This window comes from Dendrobates tinctorius, unplaced genomic scaffold (assembly GCF_039654945.1).
Source record: "Dendrobates tinctorius isolate UK_male_01 unplaced genomic scaffold, ASM3965494v1 ptg000084l, whole genome shotgun sequence".
NCBI lineage: Eukaryota > Metazoa > Chordata > Amphibia > Anura > Dendrobatidae > Dendrobates > Dendrobates tinctorius.
In genome coordinates, this window is record NW_027361752.1 from 1,547,304 (window position 1) to 1,574,589 (window position 27,286).

The window sequence follows — 27,286 nt, forward strand, 5'->3', positions numbered from 1 at the left end:
CATAATAACTGGCTGGAAGAAGTGATGGCGGTCTGCACCATGAAGGCCTTCAACTAGAGACGTCACCGGTGAGTCAGTATGTTACCTGTACACTTACACTATATACACTGCATACTATACAGAGCTCCTGTGTATAATGTCACTGGTGATCACTGTATTACCTGTACACTGACACTATATACAGAGCTCCTGTGTATAATGTCAGTGTACAGGTAATACAGCGATCACCAGTGACATTATACACAGGAGCTCTGTATATAGTGTCAGTGTACAGGTAATACAGCGATCACCAGTGACACTATATACAGAGCTCCTGTGTATAATGTCACTGGTGATCGCTATTACCTGTACACTGACACTATATACAGAGTTCCTGTGAATAATGACACTGGTGATCACTGTATTGCCTGTACACTGACACTATATACAGAGCTCCTGTGTATAAAGTCACTGGTGATCCCTATAATACCTATACAGTGACAATATATGCAGAGTTCCTGTGAATAATGGCACTTAGTATTGTGGTTTTTTTTTAAATTAATGATCAGTATTGTAGTATTCAGTCACTATGAGGCAGTAATATGTGGTCTGGTCACGGTATTTGTCCCTTGTACGTGTTATTAATGGTCATTTTAAAAAAAAAAAAAAAAAATGTATGCGACTCATTCCCTTAAAGAAAAAATAAAAATGTAGAAAAAAAAAAAAGTGTATTTGATATTAAGAAATGTTTAATAGGATAGAGTAGAGTAGGGTGCTGCCAAAAGAGTCTATTTTGCCTTGGTGGTTGCTTAAAAAAAAAAAAAAAAAAAAATCTTTTGGTAGTCAAAACAAAAGCTGCTGGCTATGTATATGATCTGGTGATGGGAACTGTTAATGTGTGATTGGTGAGGGAGCGGTGCAGAAGGTGTTTTTCCAAGAGTGGGGGTGGGACTATGGAAGGATCGAGGGGTGAAGGTGGAGCCTGGGCGGAGTCTCAAGGGGGCCTGAAAATTTTGCCAGTGTGGGGCTCTGAAATTCTTAGTGGCAGCCCTGACTCCACGGATTGGCAGCGTTCTGTGTACACTGCCAATCAATTATGAGGGTGGGGTTATAGAGATCAATATTAAAATAACTGCTAGATCTGCAGAAGAGAAAACTGTGATGTTAGCAAAATGACAGCAAGCAGCCGAGTGACACATCGCTGGAATCTGGGTCTCTGCCCCTACATCATGCTGCTCTCATATGGGGTAGCAAAAACCTGCTGACAGATTCCCTTTAGGCTTTTTAGAAATGGTAACGCCACTAGGAGTTGTGGAGGCTCTAAGAAGAGCTCACTAATAGCAGCACTTTCCTGCGGACTCCAAACTGTCCGGCATCAATCACCGCCAAGCCCAGAATAGGCTCAGTATATGAAGCAATGAGTAAGTGCATAAACAGCGAGGCTGGCAGCTCCTACCGTGGTTTATGGTTTTATGAGCCTGCACTAAAAAGGTCACAGCAGCTAAAGTTGCATACAAGGAATCCTCCCATCCCAGCACTACAGAGTTCAATTTTCACTTTCACAGGAGCTTTCAAAATAGTGATATAATTCTGCAGTGACTGATAATTTCTAGAGTGTCACCATGAAAAGTAAAGTATGTCTAAGAGCAGCTCTCCAGCCCCCTTCCCCAGCAGGAAGTCCCAGCGTCATGGTAAGGGTTTTAACATTCAGATTGAGACGGTCTGAGTAGTGGACAATCCCTTTAATGGAAAAATGGCAACATATTAGAGTTTGGGATGTTTTTCACCTTGTATTGAAATTATCAGTAACCTTTGAAATTGGTATCACACACTCACTCTTCTCTTCATTCAGTGTCGGACTGGGGTGCCAAGGGCCTGCCAGTAACCAACTCTAGGGCCCCACTTTTCAACAAATGTGACATTCTCCTCAATCACAAATTTATATAACAATGAACGGGGCAGATTGTGGAATGAATAATATGCTGCCTCTGTCTGAACTTAGCGATTCAAATATATTGTGCCAAGTACTGCTAATGTAAGAGGGTGGTGGCCCACCGGATGTTTCTCCGGTTCTCCTGTGGGCCAGTCCAAGCCTGTCTACATTAGCCTGATGAGGCCAAAACCGCTTAATTTACTGGGTCCTATACTTCATTGGACGTATGCAGTTGTATGACCTTGTGCTCCAGTCTGAGCTGTTTTCTCACAGGATCCTGCCCATGAAACATGGCTTGTATCCTAAGTCATACTACAAGACTCGTTAAAGGGTTGATTGTGACTTGTAGGATCGCTACTACCAATAGGTGGCGCTGTAGAGTAAAAGTCCTCTTTCTTTCTGAAGAGGCAATTTGCATCTGTTTAACTACACATTAGAGGTTACATTCACATTGACTGGGGTAAGAAACTGGAGAACCTAGAGGAAACCCACCAAACACAGGGAGAACATACAATCTCCTTGATGGGATTTGTACTCAGGACCCCAGCACAGCAAAGCAACAGTGCTAACCACTGAGCCACCGTGCTATCCATATGGTATTTCAGATTTAGCCATTTACACCAACGGGTAGCCCCATTTACCAAACTTGTGTTAATTCGACCCTTTCACTAGCTGGCTTTGTCTTTCAGATTGAGATTTTTAAGCACGCCTGGTCAGTTCTCTGACAAGGAGATGAATCCTATAAAATCGCCACACACACACACACACACACACACACACACACACACACACACACACACACACACACACACACACACACACACAAATTCAGTGGAGATTGGACAAAAACTGGTCAGAGAGCTGTAGGGAACATGTAACCTTAATTCCACCATACACATTAGATGGCGGTCAGCCGAAAGATGCTTTGGTCGACAGTCATGACAGAAGGCTCTCCCATGCACAAGAATGCTCGCTCACAGAGCGCTCCCGTGTTCTCAGTAATCACTGGAGGAACAATGCGATTGCCAGTGCGAAAATCAGACGTGCCCGAGCGACAACTCTACTGACCATTAGATGGCCGGTGCCCCCCATACTACAGGTTCGGCTGACAATAGTCTAATGTGTATGTGGGCCTTTACACACTGCATTACAAGACACTCGTTCGTCAGGTGAAATGATCTTTTTTGTCTGCACATCATCCTGTGTAAACAGGAGCTGTGTCAAGAACAATGGCAGTCTATGCACAGTGAACGTGCCATTACTGATCGATCTGTGCACATAAAGTAAAAACTAAACAGACTGCAGTTAAGTGCCTCCCATATTCCAGCACCATCATTCCCGCAGCAGTGGACTTTTGGGTGTTTTCTCACATTGCAAAGCCTGTGTTGTATAAGCTTCCTCCTTCATTACACACAGCCAGAAACTTGCGGCAAACTTACAAGGGAAACAAAAAAAAAAAAAACAAAAAAAAAAGTAGGGAGACATTCCAACATCAAGCGCACAGGGCCTGAATCATGGGCCATACCCAGCAGGGTGAGGAAAGTGGCGCAAAGTCCAAATGCTAACCAGAAGAACTGGGCACAGCTGCCGTCGTGACTCCACAAACTTATGTGTTTCCCTTTGATATACATGCTGAATAATGCCAAACCAGCTCACGACAAAGCACTCTGCTCTGCCAACTCCTTGCCTTTCTGACCCGAGTCTGTCAGCTGGCCCCAGGGCTCGCTCCACAACTGCTGAGTATGGAGTTTACTACGTGTATTACATGGACTAGCACTCATAAGACTCCCAATATAAAATTTGTTGTTTTTTTCCCCTCAATAATTGTTTTAATTATCTATTACGGTACTTAACCGGTCTCAGGCTAAGTTCACACTATGCTTTTTTTTTTTAAAGCAAATTTTCACCTGCGTTTTACAGTACCAACAAAATCTATGAGATTCCAAAAATCTCATGCGCACATTTTTTTTTTTTTTTTTAAATCAGGATTTTGTGCTTTGCATGTATTTTTTGCACAGCCTCAAAAAATACTGTATATGTCAGGCTTTGGCGACAGCCGAAAGTTCTTGGATGCTGCTGAATACAGCAGGCCTGTCAAAACTAAAGTTGGTCACGGTGGAGAAATATTGCAGGTCCATCTCGTGTTCATTTGAGTAGTGTGGATCTGCAGGACCGGGTCATGGCCGCTGTAGAAGCGTCGGGGCTCCAATGTTCCACCAGCATCTGAGAACTTCCATGTGTCGCACCCCACTGATCAGATATTGATGGCTGATCTTAAGAACAGGCCAATCAATCAACCCCTTTAATAATAAACTCCATAGGCCTGTTTCACACATCAGTTTTTTACCATCAGTCAAAATCCGCCAAAGTTTGAAGATGGCGGATCCGCTTTTCTTGTGGTGGATCTGCCATTTTTTTCCCCCATTGAGATACATTAGTGGCGGATTTTGGCGGATGGTCGTCCGTTATTCGGCGGATCCGCCAGATTTCTGGCGGATTCTGTCTGAGGTGAACGGACTTTGCAACGTTTTTTGGCGCCGTCAAAATGGCGGGAGACGGCGGATCCGCCGTCGTCCGCCATGTGGTAGAATGGGCGCCTAATCCGCCGGGATCCGCTATTTTGCAGAATCCGCTAAATCGCACTGAGCATGCTCAGAAAAAAAAAAAAAAAAAATACTTTTTCCCCCAGACAGTCCAAAAACTATATGAGGTGGGCTAATTAATCATTGGGCCCAGACGTCCGGCACCAGCCAGACTGAAGAGACAGAGCCAGAGCCCACCAGACAGCACCTGACCAGCAGCAAGACCCCCAGCTGAGGAGAGACAGAGCCTGATAGCGAGCTATAAAACCTGCCATAAAACCTACCCAGCAGCAAGACCGCCAGCTGCAAGACCCCTGGAGCAAGAGGCCTGCCAGCACCAAAGCCACCAAATCCTGCAATTGTGTGAGTATTAACCTATTTGTGTGGGGTGTGTGTGTGTGTCTGTGTGTGTGTGTGGTCTGCCTTCCTGCATGTATGTTCATGGCCTCCCAGTGTTGCATGTCTGTGTGTGTGTATTTTTATTATGCTTTTTTTTTTTTTCATACTTTGTTTTTCTGTTGCATGTGTACTGAATTTTATTTTCATAGTACTGTAATTTTATTTGCAATTGTGCTGTATGTGGTGTTCTATGTGGTGTTTCTGTAGTATATCACTGGTTTTTTTTTAATTTTCATTTATTATGGTATTTAAAGAGCAGAGTAGCTCCTACTTGTAGAAAAAAAAAAAAATAAAAATAAAAACTGTTTTTAAAAACTGTCCGTAGTATTATTTTAAAACCAGGTAAAATTAAGTATGGGTATATGTGCAAAAAAGGTACATTAAGTGTTGGTTTTTAGTATACAAGTGTGGTTCTACTCTCAAGTGAGATTTCACACATGGAAACACTTGGATTTACTCTCAGTGAGAGTTTCAGGGAATTACACACATTAATACCAATGAAGATTTTTTTTTAGGTTATTAAAATTCTCTTTATACTTGCAGATCCGTTCAGGAAGAACCCTAGGCCGCAGCATACGCGCCAGGCTGCAGCAGAGCCACATAGGAAAACCTTCAGTTTTCCCAGTAAGTATAAAGGCCTGAAAGCTTTTGTTATCCTTTGTATAGAAGCTTAACAAGTGTCTTTATACTTGCAGATCCGTTCAGGAAGGACCCGCAAGCCAGGCCGCAGCAATGTCTTCTTCTGAGAGCTCCCCCTCACATCATCAGCGAACTGAGGTAAATAAATTTTTTTTACTCTTATTTTTTTTTTTTTTTTTAACCCTATATGCATGTATTATGTTTTCACAGGAAGCTGAATCTGAGGAGCTTCCAGGAGGAGACATGCAGGGTGGAGAAATACGAGGAGGGGGCGTGCAGAGTGTAAGTTTAGCATATACAAAAACTCACATACATACTGCTACACCCAACACACACAATAAGTACGCATCCATCCCAAAAATTTTTATTTTTTTTTTATTTTTTTTTTTTTTTACAGTCTTCAGAATCTGGTGCCCGCACTAAGCGACTCCCAGGACACCCCAGCGTCGTCGAGGTGATGCCTCTGTTGGTCGGTGAACGGTAAGTAACCCTTTATTTAGGTGATTGATTAATGAACCTCATGTGTTTGAATGTAATCATTTTTTTTTTTGTTTATTTTTTTTTCTTCACAGGTTTCACAGCTTGCTCCCCACAGACATGTGGAAGAGGGTATCATCATAGATGTGGACACCGTCATTGAGGTTGTCCAACCACGTGAGCCGCTGTGGAACATGGCAAACCGCTTACATGCCGACCAACCACCCGACGGCTATGGGATGAGGTGTGTTCGGAGGTTGTTGAGAACTGGGAGGAGCTCGATGCGAGGGACAGGGATTTTGTGCGTAAGTATTCCAATTTCAGTAACTTATATTACAGCATGTGAAGTGTTGAATACTAACAACTTTTTTTTTTTCTCCCTTCACATGTGACAAGGTTATCATACGGTGGTGGTCGCTCAGGGATCGCTTCAACAAGGAGATGCAGGCCCCGAGTGGACCAAGCCCTGTCGTTCCTCCGGTCAACGATGGTGAGCAGAAAGTAAATATTCCACACACCATTTCTGTACTACAAATGTTTACATGTTTAACCTATTTTTTTTTCAGCAATGTAAATGAAATATCAATATATTAATATATTTTTTTTCTCTTTTTTTAGCACCATCTGCAGCACTCTGGAGTCTACTACTGAGTTGCCTCCCTCTGGAGTGATCCCTTCGGAGACCGCCACCGGTGACCACATCGAGGTATCCGACCCCTCTTCACCTTTCCTCTTGTCTCGTCCCTCTATCCCCTTCACCAGCACTGGAGCAGCAGGGCAGACTTCATCACATGAAGTTGCTGGTGACGATTTACAGTTGACGGGCCCAAATGCATATGCACTAATCCAGGGTGCAGCGGACCCAAGTAAAAATGGCAGCTGCACATGTGCATAAATACCGAATGAAACAGCCAGCCTACAATGAGGGATTGGCCGTGTGGTACACCAGTGCAGAAAAAATAATCCGCATGTGGCAATGTTCACACAGGGAATGCAGGGCTTCTGGCTAACAACCTCTTAGTAACACCATATAGGGGGGCTGCCCAGTGCCAACTAGAATGCATCCCGTGTGAACAGAGGCCACAAGTTTACAGAACCATTTCTGCCCAACTGCACCCTGGAAAAAATATAAAAAGTGCACAACAAACATAGCAATATATGTAAGGTATTAGTTGATATCAAGGCCTTAATATGGAAGCTGACAAACTGCGTCAAAGTTCCTTACACTTGTCAGTCCCTACTCTAACATGAACACCACAGAAAGAGGTGCAGTTGGGCCCAAATGGTTCTGTAAACTTGTGGCCTCTGTTCACACGGGATGCATTCTAGTTGGCACTGGGCAGCCCCCCTATATGGTGTTACTAAGAGGCTGTTAGCCAGAAGCCCTGCATTCCCTGTGTGAACATTACCACATGCGGATTTTTTTTTCTGCACTGGTGTACCACACGGCTAATCCCTCATTGTAGGCTGGCTGTTTCATTCGTTATTTATGCACCTGTGCAGCTGCCATTTTTACTTGGGTCCGCTGCACCCTGGATTAGTGCAGATGCATTTGGGCCTGTCTGGTCTGTAACCAATTTTTTGGAGGTTTTTTCCTCTGTGGTGTTCATGACAATTTACAGTACCCTTTGCCCCATCCCTCTGACACTGCCGCAACATCTCGACCAACTTTTGGTTCTGGACGGCAGCGTCTGAGAGGTCCGGAGAGGATGACCTTGTCTGACTGTTTGAGTCTGAACTCATCCGTCCAGAATGCTTTCCACGTTTATGGTCAGCAGTTAGCTTCTGGGTTGAACATGATAAATCAAAGTATCATGGAACTCAGCATCTACATGGAACGGATGAATGCAGAGTCAAACCAGACGCCGAGACACATTTTTTTTTTCATTCAGTTGTCCGGCAAATGGAAGGTTTAAATACTCACCAGCAGATGCATGTGATGCAAGCCTGTCACAATGCTCTAGTGGCTGCAGTGTCCGAAGCATCCCATGCACCTATTCCATCACCTCATTCCACCATCCATCCTCCCTCTGTCCATCCTTCCACCACCATCCATCCTCCTACCATCATCCATCCTCCTACTCCTTCTCCTTCCTCTAGTTCCCCATTCCATTCTTCCCAGTACCTTCCTTCCCCATTACATTATACCCCAGTGCCCTCACCATACCCACCCCCACCTTCAATGTTCCCACAAACCTCCTCTGTCCATCAACTCCCGTCCCAACCTCATGTTTTCAACCCCCCTTCCACTTCTGATCCTGACCAACTCCGTTTCCAGTCCTCCCCCCCCCCCCCCGATGTGGTCAACCCTGTTAATCCCTCCGATGATATTTCCACCCAACAAATCGGCATATTTAACTTTAACTTTGTTAAAAAATTAAACATTTTTCTAAAAAATTTAAATAAGTTTTTTTTTTTTTTTTTATCAAAAATTAAAATAACTATTTTAAAAAAAAAAAATGCAAAAAACAGGTTTTTGTTTCAAAACAATTTTATTGTGTAGTTTCCTTTTTTCTTTAGTTCTTGGTAAAAGGTTGACAGTACACCGGTGGTGTAAAGGTACAAATACACAACACTGTTATTACCCACAATTGGTGTAAAGGTATCAAAACTAAAATAGGAAAAATTACTACAGTTTTTCAAAGAAACCTTGGTTAAAGAAAAAAAAAAAAAAAAATAATAATAATACCATGTCATCTTGCCAGTCGACTCGTCCTTCTGGTGACAGAAAATAATCCGCAAATGTGTCCCTCATTCCTGACCCAGTACTCCGAACACTTGTCTGGTGATAATCCCACAAGGTGGTTTCACAAACGTTTTCTTCCATGGAAACAGGTTCCTTTGAAAGTACAAAGTTGTGCAGGATGACACACGCCTTCACCACCTCATCCACAGTCTCAGTTTTCATTTTTATGGCCGTTAAGAGCACTCTCCATTTTGCAGTTAAAATCCCAAAAGCGCACTCCACCACTGTTCACGCTCTTGTCAATTGATATTTTTTTGCTGTGTGTCAATCCATGACTACCATATGGCTTGAGAAGATGTATGGAGAGTTGAAATGCGTCATCACCAACACACACAAATGGCATTGGTGGGCCTGTTGTTCCCGGGAGTGGTCTTGGAGGTGGGAAATCAAAATTGTCTCCATACAAACAACGGCCTATTACGGACATCTTGAATACCTGCGAATCATTGGATCGACCATACGCACCAATGTCCACGGCATAAATTTGCATTTGGAGTCTGCAATGGCCATCAGTACAATGGAGAAGAATTTCTTGCAGTTGAAAAATTCTGATCCAGATCCAATGGGTTTCACAATCCTTATGTGCTTCTCATCAACTGCACCAACACAATTTGGAAACTGGCAGTTTTCTTGAAAGCTGTCCGCAATCTCCAGCCACATCTCCTGTATTGACTGTGGGATGTACTCCTCGTAGACAATCCCACAATGCCCGGCAGGTCTGTTGGACAATTCCAGATATTGTTGAAATCCCGAGCCGGAACTGGTAATGGAGGGAGGTGAAGGATTTTCCAATTGCCAGAAATCGGTTAAAGAAAAAAAAAAAAAAAAAAAAAAAAAAAAAAGGGTAGAAAATAAAATTAAAACAAACTACAAGCCATAACATGACAATAAAAGTCTGCAGAATCTGAAAACTTTTAAAACAATAGATAACTTACCGAAGGGTCACCATCAAACGCTCCGCCGGTGATATAGAAAAGCGCATGTAGGTGTCTCTTCTCTGGATTAGCGCTCCAACACGCTCCACCAATATCTCGAACAGGTCCTGTCTCATCCGCACATAATTGAAGAACTTGTCCGGGTTATCCCTCAATTCCAGATACAGTGTAGAAAACACGCCAAGGGTAAAACTCTGGGAATTTATCGGATGAATCCACTGCCGTCGTCTCTTCATGCGTTGGAGACGCAGGATTCGTAGTCTTCTTTTCTCCTTCTGGAGAGCAATAATTGCCAACCGATTGCAGTGCAAATCAAATGCCACACAGAAGCTGTTAATATTTGTTATGACTCCTTCCATCTCTGCCACTAGCTCAAAAACCTTTCAAAGATATTGTTTTACAACACCATAGATATAGTTTCCAGGAGCCAATCACATTTGGGAGCATTTTCCAAGAGCCAATCATATTTGGGAGCATCCCATTTTGGAAGTATGGAAAAACGGATCCGTCAGAAAACGGAACCAACGGATGGAAAAAACGGATGCCAGCAGATGGAACGGATCCGGTATTTGATGGATCCGTACAAAAATTTGTATAGCGGATCCGTCAAAAAACGGATCCGTACCGTCCGCTGGCATCCGTTTTTACACATTTTTAGCGGATCCGCCATTTTCACTTTTTGGCGGATTTTGACTGATGGTGAAAAACTGAAGTGTGAAACAGGCCATAAATATAAGCAGCTCAATCATTATTGGCACTTTGGCTACAGTAAATGGATGAAATTATACTGTACGATAAAGCCGTGGCAGAGCACAGCGGCCGCTCTCATCAACCCTGGTGTTTATGGGCAACACTATATACATGTGACTACTCATTAACTAAATTGTCCTAATTAGAAAGTGCAGTGCTCCCTCTTTACGCTGAATACAATGCAATACAGAGGGAAGAGGGAAGAAGAGTATTTAAAACTAAATCCACGAGTTTCTAGATAAATTGTAGGTGGTGAATAGCTGGAAGTAGAACAAGAGAAAAAGAGTAAATCTGCAAAACATTTAAGATTTTGTGTTTTTATCCCCATTTAAAGGGAGTCTGTCACCCCATTTTTGGCCTATAAGATGTGGCCACCGCCATCAGTGGCTTATCTACAGCATTCTGTTAGAATATACTCAGGTCCGATGGGTATCACGGTCCAGTGCGGCACCTCCCATCTTCTAGAGACGACGTCCTCCTCTCTTCATGTTGCACTCCTGTGCAGGCGTACTCTCTGCCCTGTAATGTACTGCAGTGCGCAGGCGCCGGACGTGTACTGCAGTGCGCAGGCGCCGGACCTCTCTGACCTTTCCCGGCACCTGTGCACTGCAGTACTTTACTCTGCCCTCAACAGGGCAGAGAAAGTACGCCTGCACAGGAGCGCAGCATGAAGCAAGGAGGAGGACGTCATCTCTAGAAGATGGGAGGCGCCGGACCGAACCGCGACACCCACCGCACCCAACCCCGCCGAGTATAATCTAACTCGTTTTTCTTCTCTTTCAGGTTACATCGGGGGCTTATCTACAGCATTACAGAATGCTGCAGATAAGCCACTGATGGCAGTGGCCACATCTTATAGGCCAAAAATGGGGTGACAGACTCCCTTTAAGTATGTAAAGGTGTGCCATGTTTTTGGGCATATCAGAAAAAGTCTATTACTGCCAGGACGGAGGCTAGATAATGAAGGCAACCGAGTCACTATGTGATCAGTGATGGCTCTGTTGGGGTTTCCGTCGGAATCCTTTATTTCAGGGATTCTATCAGAAAACATGGAGTATTGTATATGTGTGACTCTAGCATTTTATAAGTATAAAAATAAAAAATGGGACATCTCTCAACCTTCTAGCAAAACTCAGTGAAAATTGGAAGACAAGTGTGCACTATCAGATATCTTTATAGGGAAAAAAAAAAAAATAATAATTAGAGGAAACATTAGTCATTATGGCAACGATGATCGCACAGCCTTGGGTCTTGTGACTGAACAAATAGCATTATAGGTATACATGATGGACTTACCCATAGTCGCGAGACCCACAGTTGGGTCTGAAATTGTGGACGTATGGAATAATAATATGGCCACAATATGGTTGTAAACAAGGTTTTTTCAGGACATATTGGTATCCGAGCTGGATCTCTTGCTCAGGACCACTGAGTTATGAGCCAGCCTTAAGAGTGGCTGTAGAAGATCAGCTCCGACTCTGGTGGACCTGGCTATCCTTGTATTATATAGATAGCCATTCAATTGAGTAGAAGTCACAGTCCTGAAAGACCTGTTGATGTTTTTTTAAAGGACACAGGAGAGCCGTTGACCAGGTTGACAGAAGAAGTGAAGAAGCATGGTCTCTCCAGAAGACAGCTGTAAAGTGTCAGTCCCGTGACAAAGGTGCTGTAAACTTATGTTTCAAACGTAGACACAAAAAAAAAAACAAAAAAACACATGGTCAGAAAACAGTTTCTGTGCCAGCTGGTCCCTAAACTAAGGGACGGACAGATGGGCTAATGTACAACACCCCAGTGATTATCCTCCTATTTACAAATGGACTAAAAGCATGGACGGTATTGGAAACAGTCACAGGACCCATGGGACATAAGCACCGCAGTGCATTTAACACATTGAATTATCAATGTTGGGATGAAAGTTTCAGGATGCTGCTCCTCTATCTTCTAGAAGAGAATATTATAGATACCATTAATCAAAATTGTGCTAAAAGTTATGACTTCACTACTTGACTTAAGAGGTAGGTAGGGCCACCAGCATCAGCCCAACAGATCACTGAAAAGCCACAACATATAGGGCACTTTGCAGATTTGAGGATAAATGGCATGCCTAAACTCAGCCGTCAATTTTTTTTTTGCTGTGAATCAATGGATTTTGCCAAAACCCCATGTCATTGGTGCAGCATTTCGAGCCACGACACAAACCCACAACACAATACTTCTTGAATTTTTAATTGACTGACGCACGTAACTTTGTCCCACCGGATTTCACTTCAAATTAAGTACAATATTGGTTTTGCAGGAACCCCGTCAATGATCTAGCTGTTCTTCCTACAGCCAAGTTATAGCTATTAAAATAGTTGAGTGACAGCAAGTTACACAAGTAGTCTTAGTAGTGCGACTTGTCTGTGCAGTCGTGTGGCGAGAATTACCATGTAGCCCTAGCCTAAGGCTTGATTCACACATCCATGTTACTGGATGAACCGGACCCGGGTATCCCGCCATGACCCCAAAAGCTAGCTAGATATAGATAGATATACACACACACACACACACACACACACCTAGTAGCCAAGACCCTGGAGATTTTCCGACTATGGGGGAGGCACAACAACCTTATTACCGATTGCTGTTTTAAAGGGAATCTGTCACCCTTGTTTTGCCCTATCAGCTGCCGGCATTGACATCAGGGGCTTATCTACAGCATTCTGTAATGCTGTAGATAAGCCCCCGATGTAACCTGAAAGATAAGAAAAACACATTAGATTATACTCACCGGAGGGGGTGTTCCGGTGGGTGTCGTGGTCCGGTCTAGCTCCTCCCATCTTCATACGATGCGGACCTCTTCTTCCCTTCCTGTAGTAGCTCCAGCGCAGGCGCACTGCTCTGCCCTGTTGAGGGCAGAGCAGAATACTGCAGTACGTATGCGCCAGACCTCTCCCGACACCTGCGCACTACAGGACTCTGCCCTCAACAGGGTAGAGCAGTGCGCCTGCGCCGGAGCTACTACAGGAAGGGAAGAAGAGGACCGCATCGTATGAAGATGGGAGGAGCTAGACCGCTCCACCACAAACATCGGACCATCAATGATGCTGGGTCTACCGTGAGAGGAGCTGCAAGATGGACAGTAGCACGGATTACCTCAGGTTGGCAGCCCAGCTTGCATAGCAGCTCCCGCCCCCCTGTATTGCTACAAAAGAATGCAGGTCTTAGGGAGCTGTAGGTGGGCAGCTAAATGTGGGTCCCAGACAGGGGAATAGTTCTAGCCCTGTGCCATCAGCGGTCGGGAGGGACAATACTACAGGGCAGCTTGGAACAGTTGTGCCTGGTTTTTGATTGGAAGCTACCCCCCTGTATTTATGAGACTTTGCCTATGGATCATGCTGCTGTGACAAGGGTTGGGGATCTCAATAGTGGCAGTAAGCGGGACGATGCATCAAATAGCACGAGGCCTGTTGCTGGTTCTCCGTTACTTTTTACAGTGGAGTTTGGAGCCTTAGGGTATGTGCACACGATGCGTATTCTGCTTTGGAATTTTCCGCGCAGAATTTACTAAATCCGCAGTTCAAATGACCTGAATTTTTCCTGCGGATTTAGTGCATTTTTTGTGCGGTTTTCCACCTGCGGATTTCTAGAATGGAGCAGGTGGAAAACTGCAGCAAAACCGCACAAAAGAAGTGACATGCTGCATTTTTCATTCCGCACCAAATCTGTGCGGAAAAAAAATGCAGCATGTGCACTGCGGATTTTGTTTTACATAGCCTTTAATGCTACTGTACATCACATGCAGTTCTGCTGTGAATCCGCAGGGCCAAAGCCGCTGCAGATCTGCAGCAGAGTCTGCACATAGCCTTAGACATTGTAGTAGCAGCAGCGGAATTGGACATGGCAGATATGATTGTAGAAGAAGTCTGGAGACGCCATCATCGCCTGGGTTGTCAATTTCTTCAGCATCTTCCGCGCAATCGTCACCGGCGTAGGCCACGGTCAAGAAATAATCATTAAAAAGGTCACCAAAAGACAAGCGAAGATTGGGACCCCCCTCGTCCAAGGCCACATTCTGGGACAGCTGGTTTAACCCAGGATGGCTTTGTTCTACCACCACAGTCTGGGGTAGCAGTTGGAATGACTGACAAGCCTGCTGGGGGTGAGTTGACTTGCAGGATGGCTTGGCCCATGGCAGCTGCTACGACACATTAATCGTGACAATTTTATTGATCTTTTGAAGGGTTTTTTAGCGGGGTTGGAGGGGGTCAGATGATAGGTCAGTTGATATGGGTTCGACAGGGGGAACATTAGTTTCTGCCTGGTCAGACAGATATCAGCACCAATTTTGCTTTTCACGATTCGATGTTTTGAGGCATAGCCCAATTAGGGACTCACGTGTCTAAGATGAGGGAAAGAATATTAAAGCACAAATTTGTGGCTGTTTGGTCCCTCGTTCCAGTAGATCACATGACCGTAGACAAAGAACATCGTCAACTTCTGCAGCAGCACAATGTTCTTCTGGTTGTTCAACGAAGGGCATTGTAGGTTTTTGCGGCATGCAAATTTAGACACGAGTGCTCAGTGTGCGGAGGAGTGCACTCAGCTGCTTTAGGAGAGTTAAACAGCCTGAAAAAGTTACAGTCTCCCATTCAGAAGAAAACACCGATGCGAGTACAAGAGATGCGGCATTGGCTAGAGCTCTACCCCAGGAGAAATGAAGCAAGCCTTCTATTTGAAAGTTTTTCTTTTGGATTTAAGGTTCCTTTTTAACCTTCATCCGGAGGGATATTTAAAAAAAAAAAAAAAAAAATTTAAGTCAGTTTTGGAGCCCCCAGATGAGCCCTCCCTTCTCCAATTTGAGTGTATCTCCTTTGGGTTTGGTTCCAAAAAGGAACAGGGCAATTTTCGTCTGATACAACACTTGTCATATCCTCCGGGGGATTCGGTTAACAATGCTATTTCAAAAGGAGGAAGTGGCCGTGTCGTATACTTCTTTCGATGTGTCGGTCCAATGAGTTAGACGCTATGGGAAAGGTGCGTTGTTGGTGAAGTCCGATATTGAGTCAGCCTTTCGTCTGTTGCCGGTTTACCCATCATGCTACCATATCTTGGGTTGCATTTTGGATGATAGCTATTTTGTGGACATGTGTTTGTCTATGGAATCCTTGATCTCATGCTACTATTTTGAGTTTTTTTTCCCTTCTTTCCTGAAGTGGATGGTGCGTTTTCAGTCGGGCATTCCATCAGTTATACATTATTACACGACTTTCTTTTTATTGGTTCGGACAATAACACTTGTACTTATCTGCTGCACGTTTTCCGCCGTTTCATGGAGAAAATAGGGGTTTCGATTTCAAAATGAGAAAACGGAAGGACCGGTTACGAGTCTTTCCTTTTTATGAATGGAGATGGATACTGTGGCCATGGATTTACGTTTACCTGATGAAAAGTTGGCAAAGTTAACAGCTTTGATAGATCAGTTCAAGATGGCGAAAAAAGCCAGATTAAAACAGTTTCAATCTCTTTTAGGTTTGCTGGTTTTTGCCTGTAGGATAATTCCTATTGGGCGCATTTTCTCTAGACGTTTGAAGGCCTAACCATTTTGTCAGGTTTTCTAGGTTCATAAAGGACGATTTGTTGATATGGCAAACATTTTTACACTCTTGACGGTAAAGCGATATGTCAGGAGGACTAAAGGCCCCGTCACACTAAGCGAGATCGCTAGCAATATCGCTTAAGCGTCACCGATTTTGTGACGCTGCAGTGATATCACTATGTTTGATACCTCCAACCGGTTCCCGCGCTGGCTATCGCTGATTGCGCGAGAACGTCCTGGACCGTTTCTCGCTAGCCGCTTCCTGCTGGCGCCGACGAGTGACGCGAGCGGGAGGACGTCTTCATTGCCGCGTCTGACAGGTAAGGAACGACCGCTGCTCCATCGCTGTGAGATCTGCCTGTTTGGCAGCTCACTAGCGACCACTTAGCGATGCACTAGCGATCCTGACCGGGTCATATCGTGGTTGGGATCGCTGGTGCATCGCTAAATGTGATGGGACCCCAAGTGTCGAATTTTGATTTGCAGTTAGTTACGGATGCGTCGGGTCGTTTTGGCTTTGGTGCAGATCGGATTGGCCACCTGCATGGCAGGATTCAATGTGCAACGGAACGTTACTCTGATGAAGCTGTTTCTAGTCATTGTGGCTATTGAGATTTGGGGTCATGATCTGAAAAATAAACAGATTTGTTTTTGGTCTTATAATTTGGCTGTAGTTAATGCTATTAATTCTTTATCATCTTCTTTGCCGGTGTTAGCCTTGCTAAGGCACTTAGTCCTCAGGTGTTTGCATTTGAATATATGGATTAGAGCGGGACATGTTTTGGGCATGGATAATATAATGGAGATGCTTTGTCTCGTTCGCAGATGGGGAATTTTAGGAAGCGGCATCCACCGGCAGAAGAGACAGGTTTCAGTTGCTCAGAGCACTTGTGGATCATCCTAGAGCGAATAGCTCAGTGTAGGAATGGAAGCACTGAGATGAAGAGAAAATGGGTGCCGTGCTGTAGAGTGACCATTCGAGGGCAGTGGGGAGCGAAGAAGAGTAACTGCCAGGGGTCAAGGTCACTGTCATTGGTCAGAGGTCTCTGTCAGGTGATAGTGGGCACAGCTAATAGTGCAGGGAGTATAAAGGCTGAGGGAAGGTTCCAGAAGAGTCAGTCAGCCAGGAGAGCTCACTAGATAGGAGGGTCTGCTGTGAAGTGAAAGGCAGTGGAGGGCCCTCAGAGAGGATCTGACAGGAGAGGTGGTCACGGGGGGTGGCCCAAAAGACAGCAACGGCAGACAGAGACGGTCTGTGAGTGACAAGTAACGGTGTACTCTGAACGGTGAAGCGCTGTGGTGGAAGTGCCTAGGGCAGCCATAGTGAGGAGAGCCACAGAGGACGCCACAACGGTGAAACAGAGGAAGTGAAGGTACCCGGTCTGTGTATAAAGGGAAGTGTGTAAACCTGTGACAAAGTGCTGGGAGTCGTGAAAGAACGGTGAATAAACACGGACCTATTGAACTCCATTTCTGTCTCAAGTCTCCAGTCTGTCGGCGTCAAGAAGTGGGTCACACCCCCCCAGTTCTGTGGGATCAGCACACCTTCCCCACCTATCAGCATCAACAGTAGATCACGCCCTCGCTCAGCCCGACCACTACACAAGTAGAGAGGCAATGTGGTCAAGTGTCCATCTTGTGCTCAATTTTTGGTTCACGAATCTGGTGCGTATTTGACTATCAGTTCAAGACCATATTCAAAGCATGCTTAATGCAGGTGGGTAAGTATGCGTCGCAATTTGGTACTCATTCTTTCAAGACAGGAGCAGCTACGGAGGCTAATGCTGTAGGCCTGGGTGAGGAAGCAATAAGATAGTTGTGGAGATGGAAATCTTCGTGTTTCCAGACGTATGTGAGACCTAATTTGTTGTAAGGTGGCGATAGTGAGTTTTATTTGGTTTATTTTTGCAGATACATCAATGCCTCATGTATGGAGTGGAGAAACGGATGAGTGTGCGGCCTTTGGGCCTGACCTTAGGTCAAGATGGAGCTGTTTTTCATTGGGAAGCTTATCTTGGTTTAAAGGTGGCTTCGGATGCTCGGTAGGATTGAAGTGATTAGCAAGTTATGCGCGAATCCCATCGTCTTAGTCATACACATGGGGGGGGTAATAATTTGGGTAAAATAAAGTTGGCTGAACTCATTGGGAACATAAAATCTGATTTTGCATGATTTAGGAGATTGTTTCCTCAAAAGTGCATTTTAGTTTGGTCTGGAGTGGTACCTTGTAAATGTTGGAGGGGAGCACGTGACTTGGAGTCTTTGGACAGGGCACAGAGTTGGCTGAATAGGAGTATCTTGTTTTGTGCGTTCTACAGGAGGGATGGCCATTAGTCACCGTATGTTGGAAGGTGATAATGGAGATCTTCTGATGGCCGATGGCATTCATTTAAATGCAATAGGCAACAACATACTTAAAATGGTTTGCAGGAAGGTAAGGAGTATGCCTTATCCGTGTTGGCTGTAGGTGGTCGGAATGTCAAAGAGGTTTTTTCGACTTCCTCCCTTGGCGGTAAATTTTGGCTCATTGTAATACATTCTCACTGGGTACAGTGACAGGCATGTTGGGAGTTGTTATAGGAGTTAAAATTTGGGTCAAATAATGGTGGCGTTTGTGATAAAAGAAAAAATAAACCAAAGCTGTGATTATTTCCCACCCAGGAAGTTGTTATTTTATTTCTGGTCATAATAGAGTATCCCGGGTAAAGTTATAATATAGCAGCAGTCTTAGGGTGGTTTCACATTAGCGCTTTTTAAGCGCACGCACGGCCGGGGGTAGCTCCGCCCCCGAGCCGGCTCTCTGCCCGGCGTGCCCGCCCCTTGCTTGTAGCGCCGCTTCCTAGCGGACAGCAGCGCCTGCGATCGGCGCACTTTATCTTTAGCATAGGGTGCGCAGGCCGTGCGCTAGTTGCGCTTTGACCTGCGCTGCGCACTTTTGACGGAGCGCCGTGCGCGCCAAAATCCGAAAAGTTCGATTTTGGCGCGCACGGCGCACCGTCAAAAGTGCGCAGCGCAGGTCAAAGCGCAACTATCGCACGGCCTGCGCACGATCTGCGCACCCTATGCTAAAGATAGGGTGCGCCGATCGCAGGCGCCGCTGTCCGCTAGGAGGCGGCGCTACAAGCAAGGGGCGGGCACGCCGGGCAGAGAGCCGGCTCGGGGGCGGAGCTACCCCCGGCCGTGCGTGCGCTTAAAAAGCGCTAATGTGAAACCAGCCTAAGTGAGCAAAATAAATACTTTTAAAGGGGTAATCTTACAGGCAGAAGAACTGTTGTGCACAATATGGCAAAAGTACTGGGACGCATCTCAATCAGTGAATTTAGGTATTTCATTCAGTCCCATTGCCCCCGATGTATATAGGAGACACTGGTGTAACACCTCAGTTCATAACACTTTGATCCTAAATATTCCATGTTCAACTATTAGCGGCTACTGAAAAATAGAAGGAAACGGCTCCACTCAGCTATAGAGTGGAAACTAGGTAAAGTGACAGTGCGGGGTCAACGAGTGCCTGAGGGTGTGTGCACACGCTGCGGATTCTTCTGCACAGATTTTACAAAATCCATCTGCGGATTAGCCTGCGGTTTTGCCCTGCGGTTTATCACCTTTACAATGGAGGAGATGGTAAACCGCAGCGTAATCCGTAGAAAGAATTGACATGTCATTTCTTTATGCGGATTAGAAACCGCAGCAAAGCCGCGTGGAAAAATCCGCACCGTCTGCACTGCGATTTCCATTTCCCATAAGACATTATGGTACTGTACACCGCAGCAGGATCCGCAGGGCCAAAACCGCAGCGTGTGCACACACCCTAAAGGTCACGAACGTGAAAACTGAAGAATTCAACACTCTATGACACTAACATCGAGAGATTCATGGCAGGGGTTTCCATGGCCGAGCAGCTGCATGCACCCTTACATCACCAAGCACAAACAAGTGTCGGTTGGAGTGGGGTAAGGCTGCCACCACTGGTCTCTGGAGCAGTGGAAACATGTTCTGCGCAGTGACTGATCACACTTCTCTATCTGGCATCTGATAGCCGAGTTTGGTTTTGGTGAATGTCAGGAGGACATTACCTGTCGGACTGCATTGTGCGAGTTGGAATGTTTGGTGGAGAAGAGATAATGTTGTGGGATTGCTTTTTCTGGGGTCGGTCTAGGCCTCCAACTACCGCTTCCAGCTTTGACATGCACACGGACACATTGCTCTATGAAATACTGAAAGGATTGAATCGGCCCCGTTCACATTACAATAAAGTTGCTTGAACCCCTGATTTCAACGAGACCGGAGGGACACCTGAAGTGTCATGTGAGATCCCAATGGTCAGAGAACAGATGATGTCTGGGGAGAAAATCATTTTGTTCCCAGGTGAGAAAAGTCGCTGCCAAAACACCAAAAAAATTAAACAGTGATGATCAGCGTCGGTCATCAGGAATGGGAGTTTGTGGATAATCTTGTAAAATGATGACAATAGAAGGAGAGCTTTATTTTTTTTTTTTATTACTAAAATTAAAGGAAACAGAAATAGGGAATAACCTTTTTTTTGGGTGGGGGGGTAATTGATCAGTACTGAGGGACACTGCATTGTAAGTTAATTGGGTTATTGCTGCCAAACAGACCTCTTCTATGGGAAGCGCACCCTTATATACAGTACTTTATGAATAAAACATGGTAGGTGTTACCAATCATTACCCGCACTGCACAGTAGGGGCTATCACTGCTGCCCTCCATGTGCCACCCCATCCACGTGCCACCCTGTGCTCCCCAGGGAGTCCGAGAACTCAGACGGTCACAATCTGCGCACAGACTGACGCTGAGAAATCAATACCGGCCCGGAGAACATTAATTCTACTTTACTTGTTAACCACTGGCGATGATTCCTTGAGGGTCAGCACGTCTGCTACTAGAAGTCAATGACAACGAGCTGTGAGAACATTACGATGCAGTATATCGCTGTCACTTTATTCCTGTAACTCGGGCAGTAGTAAATCCATCCACTACTTGAAACTGTCCATAAAAGGGAACTCCACTTTGATTCATTATTTTGAAAAAAAAAAAAAAAAAAAATGAGTAATGTACATCCCCCATTTTGAAAGCTCCAGGACCCCTTAACTACACAACGTACGGCTCCATCATCCCCAACATGTCATGATGATGCCTCGTTTCCAGACTTGTCTTTGTCATACACATGAACTGAGTTTTCTATGGTCTGAATGATTTTCCAATGGAAACGCCATCTGACAGCAGCAAATTCCTGCAGTTTTTAACATTTCCTGAGCCCTATGTGGAAAATTCTCATCGGATTTCGGCAACAACAACGGTGGTCAAGAGGGAGAAAACAAGTCTACAAAAAACGTATTCAATACATCACTGAGTTTTGTGGTTATTTTCCTTTAAACACAGAAATCATTGGTAAAATATCCAAATAGGAGTTGCTTAGCAAAATAACAATCTACGGCCAGCATAAAGCTTAGGAATATTACTGTAAAGTGCTACATCTGCGCTGGAGGGTCAGTGACCAGACGCGCCTGCGCGGCATAGGGTCCGACGGACCGTGCAATAAACTGATGCATCAACTCAGAGATTTTTAGGCCAGTAAACTAGTAAAGGGCACACAAAAAAAAACAAAAAAAAAACCTTTTTTCATAAATCATCTTATGATCACAGGAATTAAAAGCTGCCATTTATAGTCAACACTGCCATTGTTATGAGGGGGCTTCACAGCTCTCAACAGCAGCAAGAGAGGAAAGGGTTAAAAATGGAGTGGAAAGTGTAAAGACCAGAAGATATTATACACATGGAACAAATGAGAATCTGCTGCAGTATAGAACAACATATAAACTAATAAGTGCATGTTCTATGCACAGCATCCCGTCCACAAAGATATACGTATATGGCTGCCACCAATAGGGAAGGGAAACACACAGGATACAATCTGCCATATATAACATGGTGTAACCCAGGACACAACGTACAGAACACGCTACACTCAGGTAACCCGGGACACAACGTACAGAACACGCTACACACAGGCAACCCAGGACACAACGTACAGAACACGCTACACCCAGGCAACCCGGGACACAACGTACAGAACACGCTACACACAGGCAACCCAGGACACAACGTACAGAACACGCTACACCCAGGCAACCCGGGACACAACGTACAGAACACGCTACACCCAGGCAACCCGGGACACAACGTACAGAACACGCTACACCCAGGTAACCAAGGACACAACGTACAGAACACGCTACACCCAGGTAACCCAGGACACAACATACAGAACACGCTACACCCAGGTAACCCGGGACACAACATGCTACACCCAGGTAACCCAGGACACAACATACAGAATACGCTACACCCAGGTAACCCAGGACACAACATACAGAACACGCTACACATAGGTAACCCAGGACACAACGTACAGAACACGCTACACACGGGTAACCCAGGACACAACGTACAGAACACGCTACACCCAGGTAACCCAGGACACAACATACAGAACACGCTACACACGGGTAACCCAGGACACAACGTACAGAACACGCTACACCCAGGTAACCCGGGACACAACGTACAGAACACGCTACACACAGGACACAACGTACAGAACACGCTACACCCAGGTAACCCAGGACACAACACGCTACACCCAGGTAACCCGGGACACAACATACAGAACACGCTACACACGGGTAACCCAGGACACAACGTACAGAACACGCTACACCCAGGACACAACGTACAGAACACGCTACACCCAGGACACAACATACAGAACACGCTACACACGGGTAACCCAGGACACAACGTACAGAACACGCTACACCCAGGTAACCCGGGACACAACGTACAGAACACGCTACACACAGGACACAACGTACAGAACACGCTACACCCAGGTAACCCAGGACACAACACGCTACACCCAGGTAACCCGGGACACAACATACAGAACACGCTACACACGGGTAACCCAGGACACAACGTACAGAACACGCTACACCCAGGACACAACGTACAGAACACGCTACACCCAGGACACAACGTACAGAACAAGCTACACCCAGGTAACCCAGGACACAACATACAGAACACGCTACACCCAGGTAACCCGGGACACAACATACAGAACACGCTACACACGGGTAACCCAGGACACAACGTACAGAACACGCTACACCCAGGTAACCCGGGACACAACGTACAGAACACGCTACACCCAGGACACAACGTACAGAACACGCTACACCCAGGTAACCCGGGACACAACATACAGAACACGCTACACCCAGGCAACCCGGGACACAACGTACAGAACACGCTACACCCAGGTAACCAAGGACACAACGTACAGAACACGCTACACCCAGGTAACCCAGGACACAACATACAGAACACGCTACACCCAGGTAACACAGGACACACAACGTACAGAACACGCTACACCCAGGTAACCCGGGACACAACATGCTACACCCAGGTAACCCAGGACACAACATACAGAATACGCTACACCCAGGTAACCCAGGACACAACATACAGAACACGCTACACATAGGTAACCCAGGACACAACGTACAGAACACGCTACACACGGGTAACCCAGGACACAACGTACAGAACACGCTACACCCAGGTAACCCAGGACACAACATACAGAACACGCTACACACGGGTAACCCAGGACACAACGTACAGAACACGCTACACCCAGGTAACCCGGGACACAACGTACAGAACACGCTACACACAGGACACAACGTACAGAACACGCTACACCCAGGTAACCCAGGACACAACACGCTACACCCAGGTAACCCGGGACACAACATACAGAACACGCTACACACGGGTAACCCAGGACACAACGTACAGAACACGCTACACCCAGGACACAACGTACAGAACACGCTACACCCAGGACACAACATACAGAACACGCTACACACGGGTAACCCAGGACACAACGTACAGAACACGCTACACCCAGGTAACCCGGGACACAACGTACAGAACACGCTACACACAGGACACAACGTACAGAACACGCTACACCCAGGTAACCCAGGACACAACACGCTACACCCAGGTAACCCGGGACACAACATACAGAACACGCTACACACGGGTAACCCAGGACACAACGTACAGAACACGCTACACCCAGGACACAACGTACAGAACACGCTACACCCAGGACACAACGTACAGAACAAGCTACACCCAGGTAACCCAGGACACAACATACAGAACACGCTACACCCAGGTAACCCGGGACACAACATACAGAACACGCTACACACGGGTAACCCAGGACACAACGTACAGAACACGCTACACCCAGGTAACCCGGGACACAACGTACAGAACACGCTACACCCAGGACACAACGTACAGAACACGCTACACCCAGGTAACCCGGGACACAACATACAGAACACGCTACACCCAGGTAACCCGGGACACAACATACAGAACACGCTACACCCAGGTAACCCGGGACACAACATACAGAACACGCTACACCCAGGTAACCCGGGACACAACATACAGAACACGCTACACCCAGGTAACCCGGGACACAACATACAGAACACGCTACACCCAGGTAACCCGGGACACAACATACAGAACACGCTACACCCAGGTAACCCGGGACACAACATACAGAACACGCTACACCCAGGACACAACGTACAGAACACGCTACACCCAGGTAACCCGGGACACAACATACAGAACACGCTACACCCAGGTAACCCGGGACACAACATACAGAACACGCTACACCCAGGTAACCCGGGACACAACATACAGAACACGCTACACCCAGGTAACCCGGGACACAACATACAGAACACGCTACACCCAGGTAACCCGGGACACAACATACAGAACACGCTACACCCAGGTAACCCGGGACACAACATACAGAACACGCTACACCCAGGTAACCCGGGACACAACATACAGAACACGCTACACACGGGTAACCCAGGACACAACGTACAGAACACGCTACACCCAGGTAACCCGGGACACAACATGCTACACCCAGGTAACCCAGGACACAACATACAGAATACGCTACACCCAGGTAACCCAGGACACAACATACAGAACACGCTACACACGGGTAACCCAGGACACAACGTACAGAACACGCTACACACAGGTAACCCGGGACACAACGTACAGAACACGCTACACCCAGGTAACCCAGGACACAACATACAGAACACGCTACACACGGGTAACCCAGGACACAACGTACAGAACACGCTACACCCAGGTAACCCGGGACACAACATACAGAACACGCTACACACGGGTAACCCAGGACACAACGTACAGAACACGCTACACCCAGGACACAACGTACAGAACACGCTACACCCAGGACACAACGTACAGAACACGCTACACCCAGGTAACCCAGGACACAACATACAGAACACGCTACACCCAGGTAACCCAGGACACAACGTACAGAACACGCTACACCCAGGTAACCCAGGACACAACATACAGAACACGCTACACCCAGGTAACCCGGGACACAACGTACAGAACACGCTACACCCAGGTAACCCGGGACACAACGTACAGAACACGCTACACCCAGGACACAACGTACAGAACAAGCTACACCCAGGTAACCCAGGACACAACATACAGAACACGCTACACCCAGGTAACCCGGGACACAACGTACAGAACACGCTACACCCAGGTAACCCGGGACACAACGTACAGAACACGCTACACCCAGGACACAACGTACAGAACAAGCTACACCCAGGTAACCCAGGACACAACATACAGAACACGCTACACCCAGGTAACCCGGGACACAACGTACAGAACACGCTACACCCAGGACACAACGTACAGAACACGCTACACCCAGGACACAACGTACAGAACAAGCTACACCCAGGTAACCCAGGACACAACATACAGAACACGCTACACCCAGGTAACCCGGGACACAACGTACAGAACACGCTACACACAGGTAACACAGGACACAACATGCTGCAGCGCAGACAATAAGGAGGACGGATGGGGTAGACACAATAGTCTCATTAGACCCCAATATATCATCTCTATACAGAGTAGAATTCATCCATGTATCGCAGGCATGGAAAGAGGTCATCACTGTCACCAATACGAGAGGGAAGACCCTTGTTCTGAGGGGGCTTCACAGACTTCAGCAGCCCACCAAAGGGAGCCAACAGAGAAGAAAGGGTTACAGACAGAACTAGTGGGGCCAGACCTTGTATTATCTCCCATATAACATATGATAGCAATGTGCTGCAGGAAGAATAAGTCACACAGGGGAGACACCCAATAATCTCTGAGATATGTCACACACAATGTATACAGGCTTGTCCTATAGACACAATACAAACATACAACACGTGTCAACAGAGTGTATATATATATATATATATATATATATATATATATAGTGTGTGTGATAAGTGTGCACTCATTAATATCTGCACAGTGCTGTGTACACAGAGTGAGAAGTACACCACACACAGCGGGATCCGCACGGTGTGCACAGGCACATGCGCTCCCCCGGCCCCCGCTCACCGTTTTGCGCCCCCGCAGTCCGGAGCAGCAGTGTCAGGACCCAGCTTGTGAGGAGAAGCGGCAGCAGTGGCGTTGTCCCCGGCCGGCGGCGGCAGCTCAGCATCGCCCCGGTGTCCATCCCAGCAGCCGCGGCCGAGGTGAATACATGCTGGGGCAGCGGGAGAGGAGCGGATCCCACACTGCACTGATCGCAGCGGATCCTGGCAGGTCCCGGGAGCGCGCACTACTTCCGCCGCCGGACTCCCGTTAACCCCTGATCTGCTGGAGCCACACAGCGCTCTGCAACAAGTTCCCTCAGCCTCCGCTGCTGCAGTCTCTGTCCGGCGTGTGCGGGGTTAAGAGGAGGTCTGGAGGGCTGATAATCCCGCCCCCTCCTGATCTCTGAGTGGGCTTTGTGGATACCCCCCAAAAAAAATGGAAGAACCCCCCCCATACACTCACCCACCATGTGTGACTCCTCCCACTACACATGTCACGTCCACAACCCGGAGTGTTTACTGTGGGCAAAGTCACACGTGTCTGTAGCATGGTGTCCCCGCACATGGCTGTATGGGGCAGTACTGCATAGGGGCAATGCTGGGGGGGCAGGGGCAAGAGTCTGTACCGGGAAGTGCTGTATGGCGGCGGTGCTGGAGGAGATCAGAGCTG

At 46.5% G+C, this 27,286-nt stretch overlaps 1 protein-coding gene across 2 annotated transcripts in view; it reads right to left on the reverse strand.

Moving 5' to 3' along the window:
* Positions 1-26,952, reverse strand: part of DCBLD2 (discoidin, CUB and LCCL domain containing 2) — a 103,919-nt gene extending 76,967 nt beyond the window's left edge. For both annotated transcript variants that reach the window (XM_073584398.1, XM_073584397.1), the window contains exon 1: positions 26,639-26,952. In XM_073584398.1, coding sequence (XP_073440499.1) covers positions 26,639-26,756 — 118 coding nt within the window. In that variant the 5' untranslated portion in view covers positions 26,757-26,952. The remainder of the gene's footprint in view (positions 1-26,638) is intronic.
* Between the last annotated feature and the right edge of the window lie 334 nt (positions 26,953-27,286).